A 14,391-nucleotide genomic window follows, 5' to 3' on the forward strand; every position below is an offset into this window, starting at 1 on the left:
TGAGGATTTCGTAAAACAGAAGAGGGTCACTGATAAGGAGAGGTGGTCCTATTTAAGTATTTCCCCAGCAGAGGAAGCACAGACCTGGAGAGGTTTGCAGGGTGCCTCAGCTTACAGTGGGATACTAAGGAGATGACTTCAGTGAGATGAGGTGATCTCTCAAGTAGAGGTGGGCAGGCAGGGAGAGGCCGGCCCACAGCAAGGCTCCAGGGTTTGGGGTCCTGGGCCTGGCTCTGTGCTAACTAGCTGGGCAAACAAGGGCAGGCTGTTTGAGCACTGGAGCACTCTGGGTATAGACTGCAAACTACAGGGTATAGACTGCATGACAGAGACTACAATGGCCGCCCTACACTAAGATTCCATAACAAGAACAACTTATTCTGGAAGATTTTGACTTCCGGTAGTGGCAGAACCTGGAATACAAACAGAAAAGACCTTTATTTTCTTTTATTTTTTTAACATCTTTATTGGAGTATAATACCTTTACAATGGTGTGTTAGTTTCTGCTTTATAACAAAGTGAATCAGCTACATATATGCCCACACCTCTTCCCTTGCGTCTCCCTCCCTCCCTCCCTATCCCACCCCTCTAGGTGGTCACAAAACACGGAGCTGATCTCCCTGTGCTGTGCGGCTGCTTCCCACTAGCTATCTATTTTACGTTTGGTAGTATATATGTCCATGCCACTCTCTCACTTTGTCCCAGCTTACCCTTCCCCCTTCCCGTGTCCTCAAACTGTTGTATCTTCTTCTTGGATTAATCCCTTGACTAATTAGTGTCCTTTTTGCCTCTCTCTTGTAATAGTCTTTGTTTTAAAGTCTATTTTGTCTGATATGAGAATTGCTCCTCCAGCTTTCTTTTTTTTTTTTTTGGCGGTACACGGGCCTCTCACCGTTGTGGCCGCTCCCATTGCGGAGCACAGGCTCCAGAGGCGCAGGTTCAGCGGCCATGGCTCACAGGCCTAGCCGCTCTGCGGCATGTGGGATCTTCCCGGACCAGGGCATGAACCCGTGTTCCCTGCATCGGCAAGCGGACTCTCAACCACTGCACCACCAGGGAAGCCCTCCAGCTTTCTTTTGATTTCCAATTTGCATCTAATATCTTTTCACATCCCCTCGCTTTCAGTCTGTATGTGTGCCTCGGTCTGAAGTGGGTCTCTTGCAGACAGCATATATACGGCGCTTGTTTTTGTATCCATTCAGCCAATCTATGTCTTTTGGTTGGAGCATTTAATCCATTTACATTTAAGGTAATTATCGATATGTATGCTCCGATTCCCATTTTCTTAATTGTATTGGGTTTATTATCGTGGGTCTTTTCCTTCTCTTGTGTTTCCTGTCTAGGGAAGTTCCTTTAGCATTTGTTGTAAAGCTGGTTTGGAGGTGCTGAATTCTCTTAGCATTGCTTTTCTGGAATGGTTTTAATTTCTCTGTCAAATATGAATGAGATCCTTGCTGGGTAGAGTAATCTTGGTTGTAGGTTTTTCTCCTTCATCACTTTAAATATGTCCTGCCACTCCCTTCTGGCTTGCAGAGTTTCTGCTGAAAGATCAGCTGTTAACCCTATGGGGGTTCCCTTATGCGTTATTTGTTGTTCTTCCCTTGCTGCTTTTAATACTTGTTCTTTGTACTTAATTTTTGATAGTTTGATTACTATGTGTCTTGGAGTGTTTCTCCTTGGATTTATCTTTTATGGGACTCTCTGTGCTTCCTGGACTTAATTAACTATTTCCTTTCCCATATTAGGGAAGTTTTCAACTATAATCTCTTTAAATATTATCTCAGTCCCTTTCTTTTTCTCTTCTTCTTCTGGAGCCCCTATAATTCAAATGTTGGTGTATTTAATGTTGTCCCAGAGGTCTCTGAGACTGTCCTCAGTTCTTTTCATTCTTTTTTCTTTATTCTGCTCTGCAGTAATTATTTCCACATTTTATCTTCCAGGTCACTTATCTGTTCTTCTGCCTCAGTTTTTCTGCTATTGATCCCATCTAGAGTATTTTAAATTTCATTTATTGTGTTGTTCATTGTTTTTTTTTCATCTTTAGTTCTTCTAGGTCCTTGTTAAATGTTTCTTGCATTTTGTCTATTCTATTTCCAAGATTTGGGATCATCTTTACTATCATTATTCTGAATTCTTTTTCAGGTAGACTGCCTATTTCCTCCTCATTTGTTAGGTCTAGTGGGTTTTTATCTTGCTCCTTCATCTGCTGTGTGTTTTTCTGTCTTCTCATTTTGCTTATCTTACTGTGTTTGGGGTCTCCTTTTTGCAGGCTGCAGGTTCGTAGTTCCCATTGTTTTTGGTGTCTGTCCCCAGTGGCTAAGGTTGGTTCAGTGGGTTGTGTAGGCTTCCTGGTGGAGGGGACTAGTGCCTGTGTTCTGGTGGATGAGGCTGGATCTTGTCTTTCTGGTGGGCAGGTCCATGTCTGGTGGTGTGTTTTGGGGTGTCTGTGGCCTTATGATTTTAGGAAGCCTCTGTGCTAATGGATGGGGTTTTGTTCCTGTCTTGCTAGTTGTTTGGCACGGGGTGTCTAGCACTGGAGCTTGCTGGTCGTTGAGTGAAGCTGGGTCTTGGCGTTCAGATGGAGTTCTCTGGGAGATGATTTCGCTGTTTGATATTACGTGGAGCTGGGAGGTCTCTTGTGGACCAGTGTCCTGAACTTGGCTCTCCCACCTCAGTGGCACAGCCCTGATGGCTGGCTGGATCACCAAGAGCCTGTCCTCCACACGGCTTTCGCGCCACCCTAGTCTCGAAGCTCCCGCCCCTGTTCCTCAGGCCAGGACTGCATGGGAGCAGAAAAGACCTTTAAATGGTCCCACTACGAATCTTATGATCCCATTCCATTTGTGCAAACAAACCAAAGGGGTGGTGAGGTATCTCCAACTCAAGTACATTTTTCTACTGGTCTATCTTTCTTCAAGGAGACTCCGAGCAAGAAAGTAAGTCTTACTTTTTCATGATTTATCCCCCTCTCCATTTTTTTTTTTTTTTTTTTTTTTTTTTTTTTCTTGCTTAAACTACTGCTTCAGGAAAGGGGTGGAGCAAAATTTCCCAGATGCTGTGATGCTCGAAAAGTATCGCATGTTCTATGTAGTAAAAGAAACACACACATGTGTTATGTATACAGCAGTCCCCCCTCATCTGAGGTTTTAATTTCCATGATTTTAGTTACCTGTGCTCAACCATAGTCAGAAAATATTAAATGGAAAATTCCAGAAGTAAACAATTCATATGTTTTTAGTTGTGCACCATTCTGTGTAGTCTGATGTTATCTCGCATCATCTCTCTCTGCCCCACCTGGGACGTGAGTCGTTCCTTTGTCCGGCATATGCTGCCCATTAGTCACTTAGTAACTGTTTTGGTTATCAGACTGACTATGTCAGTACACAGTGTGGTGTTCAACTAACCCTTATTTTATTTAATAATGGTCCCAAATCGCAAGAGTAGTGATGCTGGCATTTTGGATCTACCACAGATGTAAAGTGCATCTTTTAAGTGAAAGATGAAAGTTCTAGACTTAATAGGGAAGGGGGGGGAAATCGTATGCTGAGGTTGCTAAGATCTATGGTAAGGATGAATTTTCTGTGAAACTGTGAGGAAGGATAAAGAAAATAGTGCTATTTTTACCGTAGCACCTCAAACTGCAGAAATTATGGGCACCGTGCGTGCTTAGTTAAGATGGAAAAGACATTACAGATTTAAGGTATTCTGAGAGAAAGATCACATTCACATAACTTTTATTACAGTATAGTTATAACTGTTCCATTTTATTATTGTTGTTGTTAATCTCTTACTGTGCCTAATTCATAAATTAAACTTTTTCACAGATATGTATGTATGTATATGAAAAAACAGTCTATATAGGATTTGGCACTATCCAAGGTTTCAGGCATCTACAGGGGTCTGGGAACACACGCCCCACGGATAAGGGGGGACTACTGAATATCTCGCATGAATGAAAGTTCTGAGTCAAATTTAGACATTCAAATAAACACTTTCCACAGTGTCCACTTTGGGGAGCTATACACTTAACCTAATTATTCCTGTTATAAGTAGTTCAAACTGTTCCAGAAATCATCTTCTGCAACTATATTCAATACAAATCCAGGAACCAAACACAAAAAATCTATTTCATTCTTATACTTCGGTTCGACGCCAAATTCCAACTGCATAATGACTAGGCTTTCAAAACTCTTAAGTATATATCAATTCTAATGACTCAGGACAGAATGCCAACTGCTACACAGATAAGGAAGATCAATATAAAAAATATTTGGCTTACTGTGACTTCTGAGTAAGACTTAAACTCAAGATATTTTAATTGTGCTCCTAAGAGTATTTTCTGTTCTGAACTTTATGGAAAGTATCTTCATTACCAACTAACTTTCTGTTGAAGACTACACACGTGGCAATGACTTAAGACCATGTCACAATTCTTCGGTTCCACAAGGAGGGATGGGGCTTTGGGGGTTCTCAGAATGGAAGCAAAATGGCTATATCACTGCATGAAAGAGGCAAGGAGGGAATGTAGATTTATACTGGCTGAATGGAAATATTTAAACAGAGGTACTACTCTTTTTAATTCCTACATGGTTCACATATTACCAAATACCTCCATTCTTTATGCTTCTTTTAGTAAATGTTACTTTTCAGTTTCCTAAACTGAAATTGGGGCATTTCTGGCAATTCTTGGATCTTTGAAGGGCCAAGTACATTGTGAAAGCAATAAAGAACTATAAAGCTGGAGGGCACACCAAAGGTTCCCTGAACCTATCCCTACTTTCTAATGAATATTTATACCATGTGTGTTACAACAAGGTTATCACCAAGGAAACATCACTACATTTCAGACAAGCACTTCTCAGGAAGAATTCATCTCTCTGTGAACTTCTAGAGCACCTTAAAGGCACCTATGGCACATCTCACATACTGCAGCCACAGACTGTGATTATGCCTGTATGCGCTTTCTTTATTTAACTAAACTGGGGACAAAGACAGTATCTAACCTCTTTTTTACTTCCCTAGATATTTGATGCAATACCTTGAGAGGGAAAGGTATTCACTTAAAGTTTACTAAATGAACGAATAAAGGAAATCAATGCCACAGACTACATCACGAAGTTGAGCAGCCTAATGGGCCCAAAATATCAGAAATCAGCACCCCTGAAACCTTTTCTGGATAAACAATTCCATATACAGCGTGCACCTTTACTCTTATGGTGGCCAACCAGCAAGGCATCTTCTTAAAATACATAATCAAAATCTGAGAAATCTATAAATGTCCCAATTATGTGCATCACTGAGAAGGACCTAAGCCTTTCTCCACAGATCAAATGATATTTTTCTTTTAGTTTTTCTACTATGGAAGCTTCTTCTCTTAAGAGGGGAAAACAAGCAGCCATGAAGTCATGTTTATGTCAGTAAGATGAACACAGAACTTGGGGTCAGAAGCAATACACTAGTTTTTCTGAGAGGTCGCCCAGTGGGGGCCCTTCCAAGTCTACTGGCAGAAATAACGGTTACACCCAAGCCTGAGTTTCTGACATGGAATGCACATATCTTCACCCCCACAAAAGACAATCCTCCTTTAAAATGAAACTTGGGAAGCCACTTGAGGTAAACAGTGTAAAAATAATACACCATTCCTTAGAAACGTCCCTCTTCCCAGGGGGTATATAGGAACTTAGAGAGGAGAATTTACCATTTATCTAGCTGAAAGATATCTATTCATAAGCCACCCTGAGTTTGCCTATATATTTTAACACTTACCAGGCTGTATCTTATTGGTTTAGTAATTGTCTCTTCCCACTGGAATATGAATTTGAATGTGGAGACAGGCTTATTTTCCTTTCAGCATTTCTAAGGTCTAGCACAGAGTTCAAGAACATTTGTTGAATGAAGTTCTGCATAAATCAGTGCACCTTCACAGTAAACACAAACGGACATGGTAACTTAAATAAGTAACACTATGGGGCCTGATCCAGTTGGTAACTTCTTCCAAGATCATTTTAACCATCACCTATTTAAAATCATTCATCCATAGAGTCTTAAGAGTGGGTCTGATAATTCTGAGTTAGTTTAAAATGAGATTAGAGTTACACCCTACTGCTTATAAAACGTCTAGTACATGCTGGACACTATACTAACTCTAGTTAGTACAAATAACTCTTGCAGTTGGCATCATTATCCCAAATTTATAGATGAGGAAACTGAGCCTCTAAACAAATGGATCAAAGTGGCAGATCAAGGGCCAGAATTGGGATTAAAACCGTGGTTTACTGGGCTCCATAATCTTTCCACTGTGCTTGGCTACTAACCTTGGCTGTCAATATAATGAGATAAGAATGAACAAAAGTGAGATGAGGAGTGTAACAAACGGGCCAAAAGAGTGATAAGAATCACATTTGGTTCTTTTGTCCCAACAGGTGGGGGGGGGGAGGGGAGAAAAGACACACATGCCTCCTCCAAAATGCACATATGACCTATGATTAAGCAGTTCTATGAGAGAAAGAAGTGGGTTATTAATCAAAGTAAGACTGCAGAGCAAAACACCCTGGAAAATGTTCAAAGAAAAAGTGATCAGTAAGAACTGGCCATTAAAGGAAGTGTGATTTTAAAATGTCCTCCACGGTTGCCCTTTTACTCCAATACAGTACGATGTACACCCCAACATTCAGGAACGTATTCCTATCATTTTAGAATCAAACACTGGTTAAAAATTAAGAACCTGAAGAAACATTAGAGATTACCTAACCATTATACAAGTGGGAAGATGGAGATCAGAGAAATTAAATAATTTCCTCAAGGTCACTGAAAAATGTATAGCTATATACAATGGTATACTACTACTCAGCCATAAAAAAGAATGGATTTTTGCCATTTGCAATAATATGGATGAACTTGGAAGATATTACGCTAAGTGAAGTAAGTCCAACAGAGAAAGACAAATACTGTATGATATCGCTTATACGTGGAATCTAAGAAAATAAAACCAACTAGTGAATATAACAAAGCAGAAAGAGACTCACAGATAAAAAGAACAAACTAGTGGTCACCAGGGGGTAGAAAGAAGGAGGGAGGGGCAAGATAGGGTCAGGGGATTAAGAGGGACAAACTACTGTGTATAAAATAAATAAGTTACAAGGATATATTATACAACAGAGGGAATATAGCCAATATTTTTTAGTAATTATAAATGGAACATAACCTTTAAAAATTGTGAATCACTGCTAAACAGCTGAAACATATAACATTGTACATCATCTATGCCTCAGTTTTTTAAAAAAAGGAAAAAATGTATAGTTAGATCATTAAATTATACTCTTACATATATTATTTACAGATATTTTTACATTAAGGATGTAGTTTTTCCACTTACGGCTTTGTGATCTGGGGTTCTTTAAGGCACTTCTTTTTTGCAACTATCTTCTCTAGAAGAACACTTGGAGAATTTCTTGTTAACCCCATTTCAGAAGAGACATCCAGAGTATCTCCAAAAACTCTGTATGAAAAAGCTGAGGAGTATGTTTCCCTGTGACTGAAGCTAGCTCTAGATTTGGACCCAAAAAGGATAATTGGCAGCGGGGTTGGGCGCAGTGCTAGTTCTCTTACATGCCAAATATACGCAGAGAAGACTTGCGACATGAAGAGGCCACTTTGCTTTTTCCTAGATGACACGTATACCACAAAACTATATATATGTAAATATGAGAGCAGAGACTTTTTTAAAATTGAAAACTGTTAAATAAGAGGGTAGGATGTGTGAGTCATTTTGAATATCAGTGCTACGACCAGTCCAGTTAGTTACCAGATAGCCTGAGAGCTGCCATATGTTCCTATGGCAGGTGTGCATGAAGGGTGTGAAAAGCCACACAAAACGAAAACTTTTTTGAAGAGATTCCTGGACTAGGGATGGAAATGTAAGCTCGCCCCCTTGAGACAAGAGGAAGGAAACACAGAAAATAATCAAACTACAGGGAGAATTCAAGATTTTAACCAGAAATAGTCCAACACTGCCCTTACCACAACCTTGAAGAAACAAATATTAATATTGTTGTAAAAATAACTAAGAATGGAAATTCAGTTAATTTAATATTTGGCTGTGTCGGGTTTTTTTAAAATAGATTTATTTATCTGTTTATTTTTGGCGGCGCTGGGTCCTCGTTGCTGCACGCGGGCTTTCTCTAGTTGGAGGCGAGCGGGGACTACTGTTCATTGGGGTGCGCAGGCTTCTCATTGCAGTGGCTTCTCTTGTTGTGGAGCATGGGCTCTAGGTGCTCGCGCTTCAGTAGTCGTGGCTCACGGGCTCTAGAGCACAGGCTCAGTAGTTGTGGCGCACAGGTTTAGTTGCTCTGCGGCATGTGGGATCTTCCCGGACCAGGGCTCGAACCCGTGTCGCCTGCACTGGCAAGTGGATTCTTAACCACTGTGCCACCAGGGAAGCCCTGTGTAGTTATTTTTTTTAAAAGGGAGCATGGTTCTGATTGGGGAGTGTGTGTTAAATGAAGAGTAGACTTTCCCAGTAACCTAATACTCAACATATGGGATTTTATAGTTGTGCTTGAACATATTTGTTCTCGAGTGTTTGGCTGCTAGGACCATGGGCATCCTGACAAGATATACCTGGCTTGCTGAATTAACTCTTCCATATGGCTAATGAGCTTCTGCAATGATCATCTGGAAAAGGAACTATTACAGAAATACCTTAATGAACAGATACCCCAGGGAAGCAAGCTCTTTCCTAATGAACTTGGCCACATGTTGAAAAGATTCACAGAGGACATGGAGTATGCTGGTTTGCAGCACTGGGTCAGGGAAGTAGGAGTCACAATTCCTTCCTGGTCACCATGGAGCATACTCTCAAGGTGAATGGTCCCAGAAAGCTTTCTGTTCTGGACTCAAGTGTTGAATGTCACCTCTACACCCAGTCATATCATTCTTTAGGAAATAAATGGCAGGTTTGGAAAATCTTAGTAATTGTACATCAAAAGCAAACTCTCTGGACAAATACCATCTTGATGGTACTTAGCTACAGCTAAACAAATTATAATAAGAACATGAGACTTATTTTAAAGTGAATCAGCTTAGATCCTAAAACAGCCAAAGGAATTTCTCCAACTATCACTGAAAGCACGAGGGTATAATGCAATGGTTTTAGAATCTTAGGGTGTGTATGCATCATTCAAGGGTGCTTGTTTAAAATGCAAAAGCCCATCCAAGTGAACTGAATTCCCCAGAAGTATACCCTCAGGATTACTTTTCTGGAAACCACAGTATAGCAGAAACATTACGGACACAGAAATGAGGTTCTAGTCTAGCATACAGAATTAACTAGCTGTAAAATGAGGCAAGTCGCTTAACTTTCCAGAAACCATTTTTTTCCTCCTATAAAGCAAAGGTATTACACTTCAGATAATCTTTAAGCTTCACTCAAATTCTAAAGGTCTCAGAAGTAAAACAAGCACCATGTCTCCCAACTTAAATTAACATTTGATGCTATTCCTGAAGCTTTTATAACAATGTTCAAGAAGCAGAACCTGAGGCTTGATTGTTTTAGGAACCACAATATGCCACTGGTTACTTAAATTAGTAAAAAGGATATTGGAATCTAAAGTTATAAAACTAATTAATAATAATAATGCTAAGTGGTACTTATTGCATGTCAGGCTCTAAGTACTTGATATTTATTAACTCACTGAGGGGAAAAAAGAGGACTACAAGAGGTAATCTGAGAACCTTGAAACCAGGAACGTACATAAGAAGGGATAATGTTGAATATTAAATTGTAACTAGTATTAAGGCTTTGGCAATACTTAATAACAACCATGACTACTAAATGCTGATGAGGGCTTCCCTGGTGGCGCAGTGGTTGAGAGTCCGCCTGCCGATGCAGGGAACGCGGGTTCGAGCCCCAGTCTGGGAAGATCCCACAAGCCGCGGTGAGCTATGGCCGCTGAGCCTGCGCATCCGGAGCCTGTGCTCCGCAACGGGAGAGGCCACAACAGTGAGAGGCCCGCTTACCGCAAAAAAAAAAAGAAAGAAAAATGCTGATGAAATGACTAATGGGAATGGACCATACTGTGTATAAAACCTGGCCTCTGGAATTGTGAACAGTTTTCGATTCAGTGAAGAAATATCCGTTAGGACCACATATCACGTATTGAGACACCTGTAGCATTTAACACACACATGCGTTTTCTCTGAGGATATAAGCAAGCACTATTCTTGATACTGCCTAATTCCTTTATGAACCTATGCTCTAGGTTTTCAAGACAGTAGCAAAGCGTAAGATACACAGTTTTTTCCCATTTTACATTTGGAAGAGGATGATTCAGTGAAACAATGAGTCAATGAAGCAATGACTGGCTTATTCCCAAGGCCAACAAAGAGACTGGCCATGTGTCTGAAAGATTGAATTAAATAATGCTAAACAAATGCCACTCCACCCTCGACTACAATCACAAGCTCAAGTAACCCTTTTCAGACTGCAAACCCAGACTCCAGAAGGTTAAGGCTAGAAGACGAATAGAGTAAAGAAGCTGAGCCCTGGAGAGACTAAGTCAAAAAGCAAATTCAGGAGAAACACAGAATCGGAACTCTCCACCTTCCTACGTGCAGGTTAATAACCAGAGCTTTCACGGCAAGCTGAAACAATTTAGAAAAGAAAAAAATTCTACTTGCTTTCTCTTTCTTTTCATCCTCTGAAGCACAAGTATCCTCTAGGTCAGGAGCCCACAAACTACCACCACTAGGCCACCGCTTGTTTTTGTACAGCCCGTAAAAAAACACCCTGAGTAGATTTTACATTTCTTAATGATTGAAAAAAATTCAAAAAAGAATATTTCAAAATATTAAATTACTTCATGATATGAAATTCAAATTTCTATAAAGTTTTATTGGAACACAGTCACACTCTTGTTTACAGGCAGCCTGTGGCTGCTTTCACACTATAACATCAAAGTTGATTAGTTGTTACAGAAACTGTAGTCCCACATACCCTAAAATATTTACTCTCTGTCCTTTACCAAAAACGTTTGGGAACTTCTCAATGAATATAGCATGTGGAAAGTTAAATGGGATAAAAAGAGAAAATGCGGCATTGGAAAGATCAAATTGTGTGTCCATGCTTTCTCCTTTCAATCCATAGCAAGTAAGGCAAGGCTGGCAGAGCAACAGGGAGGGGAGGTCAGTGGTCAGATTTCACGTCACTTTAAGAATGCCGTGAACACAAACCCTCCACTGTGTAGACCTGAAAATCCTCATGAACTAAAAATTCCATTAACGTATGCTTTCTCTAACTACGCTAAGTGAAGGCAGACACAAAGCACAGAGAACCCCTAGCAACAGACAAATTACATGGTTCTCACATATTGATGCTCCTTAGGATATACCCACAGTCACAGAGCCTGGGGTTAAGAGTCAGGGAGGAAAGCACCCCACTGGGCAAGTCCTAGGTTAGAACCAAACTACAAGCTCCCATTCTAGCAGGCTCTGACCTTGAGCTAGTCATGTGACTCTCTGAGGGTGTAACTCTTTTATCTGTAAAATGAGGCTTGATGACCAACCAGAGGAACACTACCTATCTCAACTCCTAAAACTGGAGGAAAAATGAGAAGAGGAAAGAGACGAGGAGAGGAGGTACTTTCTTTTAAAAATACAGTGTTTTGTTTTCTTTTTTATAGTAGTCAAGATACAGTCAGGACAGAGATATCCTCATGGGAAAGCAAAAGGTCTATGGCCAAGCATCAGGCTGCACTCAAGAACACTAATTAGCAAGACTTCAGATGGAAGACTAAGAAACCGAGGCATTTGAATTCAAGGATGTGAGTTTGTTCCTTTCCATTTTTAGGGGCTCCTGGAAACAAAGACACATGTACCCATGCAGGGTGTGTTCTCTTTTCTTTCCCCAGGGGCAAAAGCAATATTTGTCTGTATAGTGCCTGCTGTACAAGTAGCCAACCAGGCATTAGTCATGGATACTATCTGTAATAAGGGGTGGGTGAAAACAGTCAGCATCTCCCTACCACTGTACTCCAAAAAAATGAAGCTTGTTTATCACAGTCCATACACTTGAAACATTTTGGGAGGGTATAGTTCTGTTTATGTACTGGGGTAACTTTATGAAAAAATACTTAGCCCCCTGAAGAGCAAACACAGTACACCCTCAAGTCTAGACAAGGAAGGTTCATTTTCCGACGGGCAATATGATTTAGGCCAGTAACTCGATTTTTCAGCTTCCAAAAGGTGTTCTTTTTTTTAAGACAAGTGTGGAATCTACAGCTTAGAACCCTGTTTCTCTCAACAAGTTTAAGTTCTCTGTTTTACAAGTTAATAGCTTTAAACAAGAAGAACAATAATCTCAAGACCCTGAAGAAAACCATTTCTGAAAACTTAGTTAAGTATTAAATATAAAATTACCATATGGGTCAGCACACCCATTACTAAGTATATGAAAACATATGTCCACACAAACTTATACACAAATGTTCAGAGCAGTTATTATTCACAATAGCGAAAAAGTAGAAATAATCCAAAGGCACAACATGTGGTATATCCATACAACAGGATATTACTTGGCAATAAAAAGAAATGAAATACTGATCAATGTTACAACATGGATGAACCTTGAAACATTACACTAAGTGAAAGAAACCAGTCACCGAAGGCCACATATTCTATAATTGCATTTATATGAAGTTCCGGAACGGGCAAACCCATAGAGACAGAAAGGAGATTAGTGACCGTTAGCTGAGGTGGGTGGTAGTGAACTGCTAATGAACATGGGGTTTCTTTTCAGCATGATGACAATGTTACAAAATTAGACGGCAGTGACAGTTTTAAGACTTTGTAAATATATTAAAAACTACTGAACTGTGCACTTTACTTGAATGAGTGAATTGTACGGTTATGTGAACTATGTCTCAGTAGAGCTATTATGAAAACCTAGTGAATTTTTTTTCCATCATTAAAAATGACATACTTCATATTTTAGTCAGTATTGAGCTTTAAGTTAAAATCTCATTTTTGCTATCAGTTTCTATATAAAGAAAGAAGAGTCAGGTTTAAGGAGGGTTAATAGATCCCTTTTTCTGGTAATTCCCATCTTGTGACATGTTAAACCTCATGACAAATTGCAAAGTCTTGTGCTCACAGGAAAAGCATTTTTCATTATTATCTCCAAGGGATCCCTGCAGGAGGGTCCGTTCTAAAACTATGCTATGCAAAAGCTTCACTGCAACATGTCCACATTTGTACATGAGGGAACAAGGGAGAAAGGGAAAAAAATCCTACTGTGAATCAAAAAAAATCCCCCAAGCAAGGCCATAAATCAGACACAACAGAGCAGCCTAAACACACTTTGTGCTCATACAGACTTACCGCCTGGGTCTTCGGGCCTTGTTTCACCTCCGGCGTAGAAGCTACGTTTCCTACAGCCACCTCTTCAGAAACTGAACTCTCCTTGGTATTACTCAGAAAATCCACTTCGTCTTCAGCTTTCGTGTCTGGCATTTCTGAAGAGAACAAGGTGGTTACAAAGTGCATTTGGAGAAATTGATTCCTGGGCCTTACTATTTACACAACATGCTCCAGGTTTCATGTGTTTTGTTTGCCTTTCCCTTTGCGTTAAATAGAAAGTATTATTTTGAAGCTGGTGTCATTTCTGACCCTGTGCTGAGCTAGTCCCTCATCACCTGGTTATATGGTTTTCTCCTGCTTCTGTGTGGGTTTGTAGCTAAGGTAAGATCCAGTTCAATGTCCACTGAACTTCCATCTTCACTACTGACTTTTTCATGACAATTTGATGAGTGTGGTGCTGTCTTGCACATGGAAAAGAAAACTGACAAGCTTTAAGGGAACAGATTAATAGCTAAAGCTAGTAGTCCATCCTGACCATTATCAAAGAGGCAAGAGATGTATCTGTACAGGACAAAAAGGAAAGAGCTACTGAGAATGAGATAAAGCCTTTGGGAAGAGTCTTTCTTTAAAAACATACTACATACACTCACCTACCCATCACAGCAATTGATAAGACTGAACTATTCTTAATAAATTAGTTTTTGTTTTAACTTTTATTTCTTCCCAAACCAAAACATAATTACACACTATCAACAGCAATTCCTTTTCTGAAGAAGAAGTTTTTTCATGTTTTCTTTAGAATTATGCTCAACAGACCAAACAGTAGTGGTTTTGTTACATGACTGCCATATGGTCAAGCTAATACAGGAAGGAAGTGATAAAATGATGCCTGAGGCAAATTTAGGCTTCAACACTTCTTTAAAGGGGACTGATGGTTGAACAGTCAAAATTCACCTTGATAATCCAAATACAAATGGAACTGTCATCTCGATTTCCTTTGGAAAATTTTCTGTGGTTGTTATTAATCTAGTCACATTT

The 14,391-nt window shown here is 39.9% G+C and overlaps 1 protein-coding gene across 6 annotated transcripts in view; it reads right to left on the minus strand.

Annotated features, from left to right (window-relative positions):
* Nucleotides 1-14,391, minus strand: part of LOC112404727 (A-kinase anchor protein 13-like) — a 300,167-nt gene that overhangs the window by 106,212 nt on the left and 179,564 nt on the right. For all 6 annotated transcript variants that reach the window (XM_024752831.1, XM_024752829.1, XM_024752827.1 and 3 more), the window contains one exon: nucleotides 13,375-13,508. In XM_024752831.1, coding sequence (XP_024608599.1) covers nucleotides 13,375-13,508 — 134 coding nt within the window. The remainder of the gene's footprint in view (nucleotides 1-13,374; nucleotides 13,509-14,391) is intronic.

The sequence above is a fragment of the Neophocaena asiaeorientalis genome, unplaced genomic scaffold (assembly GCF_003031525.2).
Source record: "Neophocaena asiaeorientalis asiaeorientalis breed wild unplaced genomic scaffold, Neophocaena_asiaeorientalis_V1.1 scaffold109, whole genome shotgun sequence".
In the NCBI taxonomy this organism is placed as follows: Eukaryota; Metazoa; Chordata; class Mammalia; order Artiodactyla; family Phocoenidae; genus Neophocaena; species Neophocaena asiaeorientalis.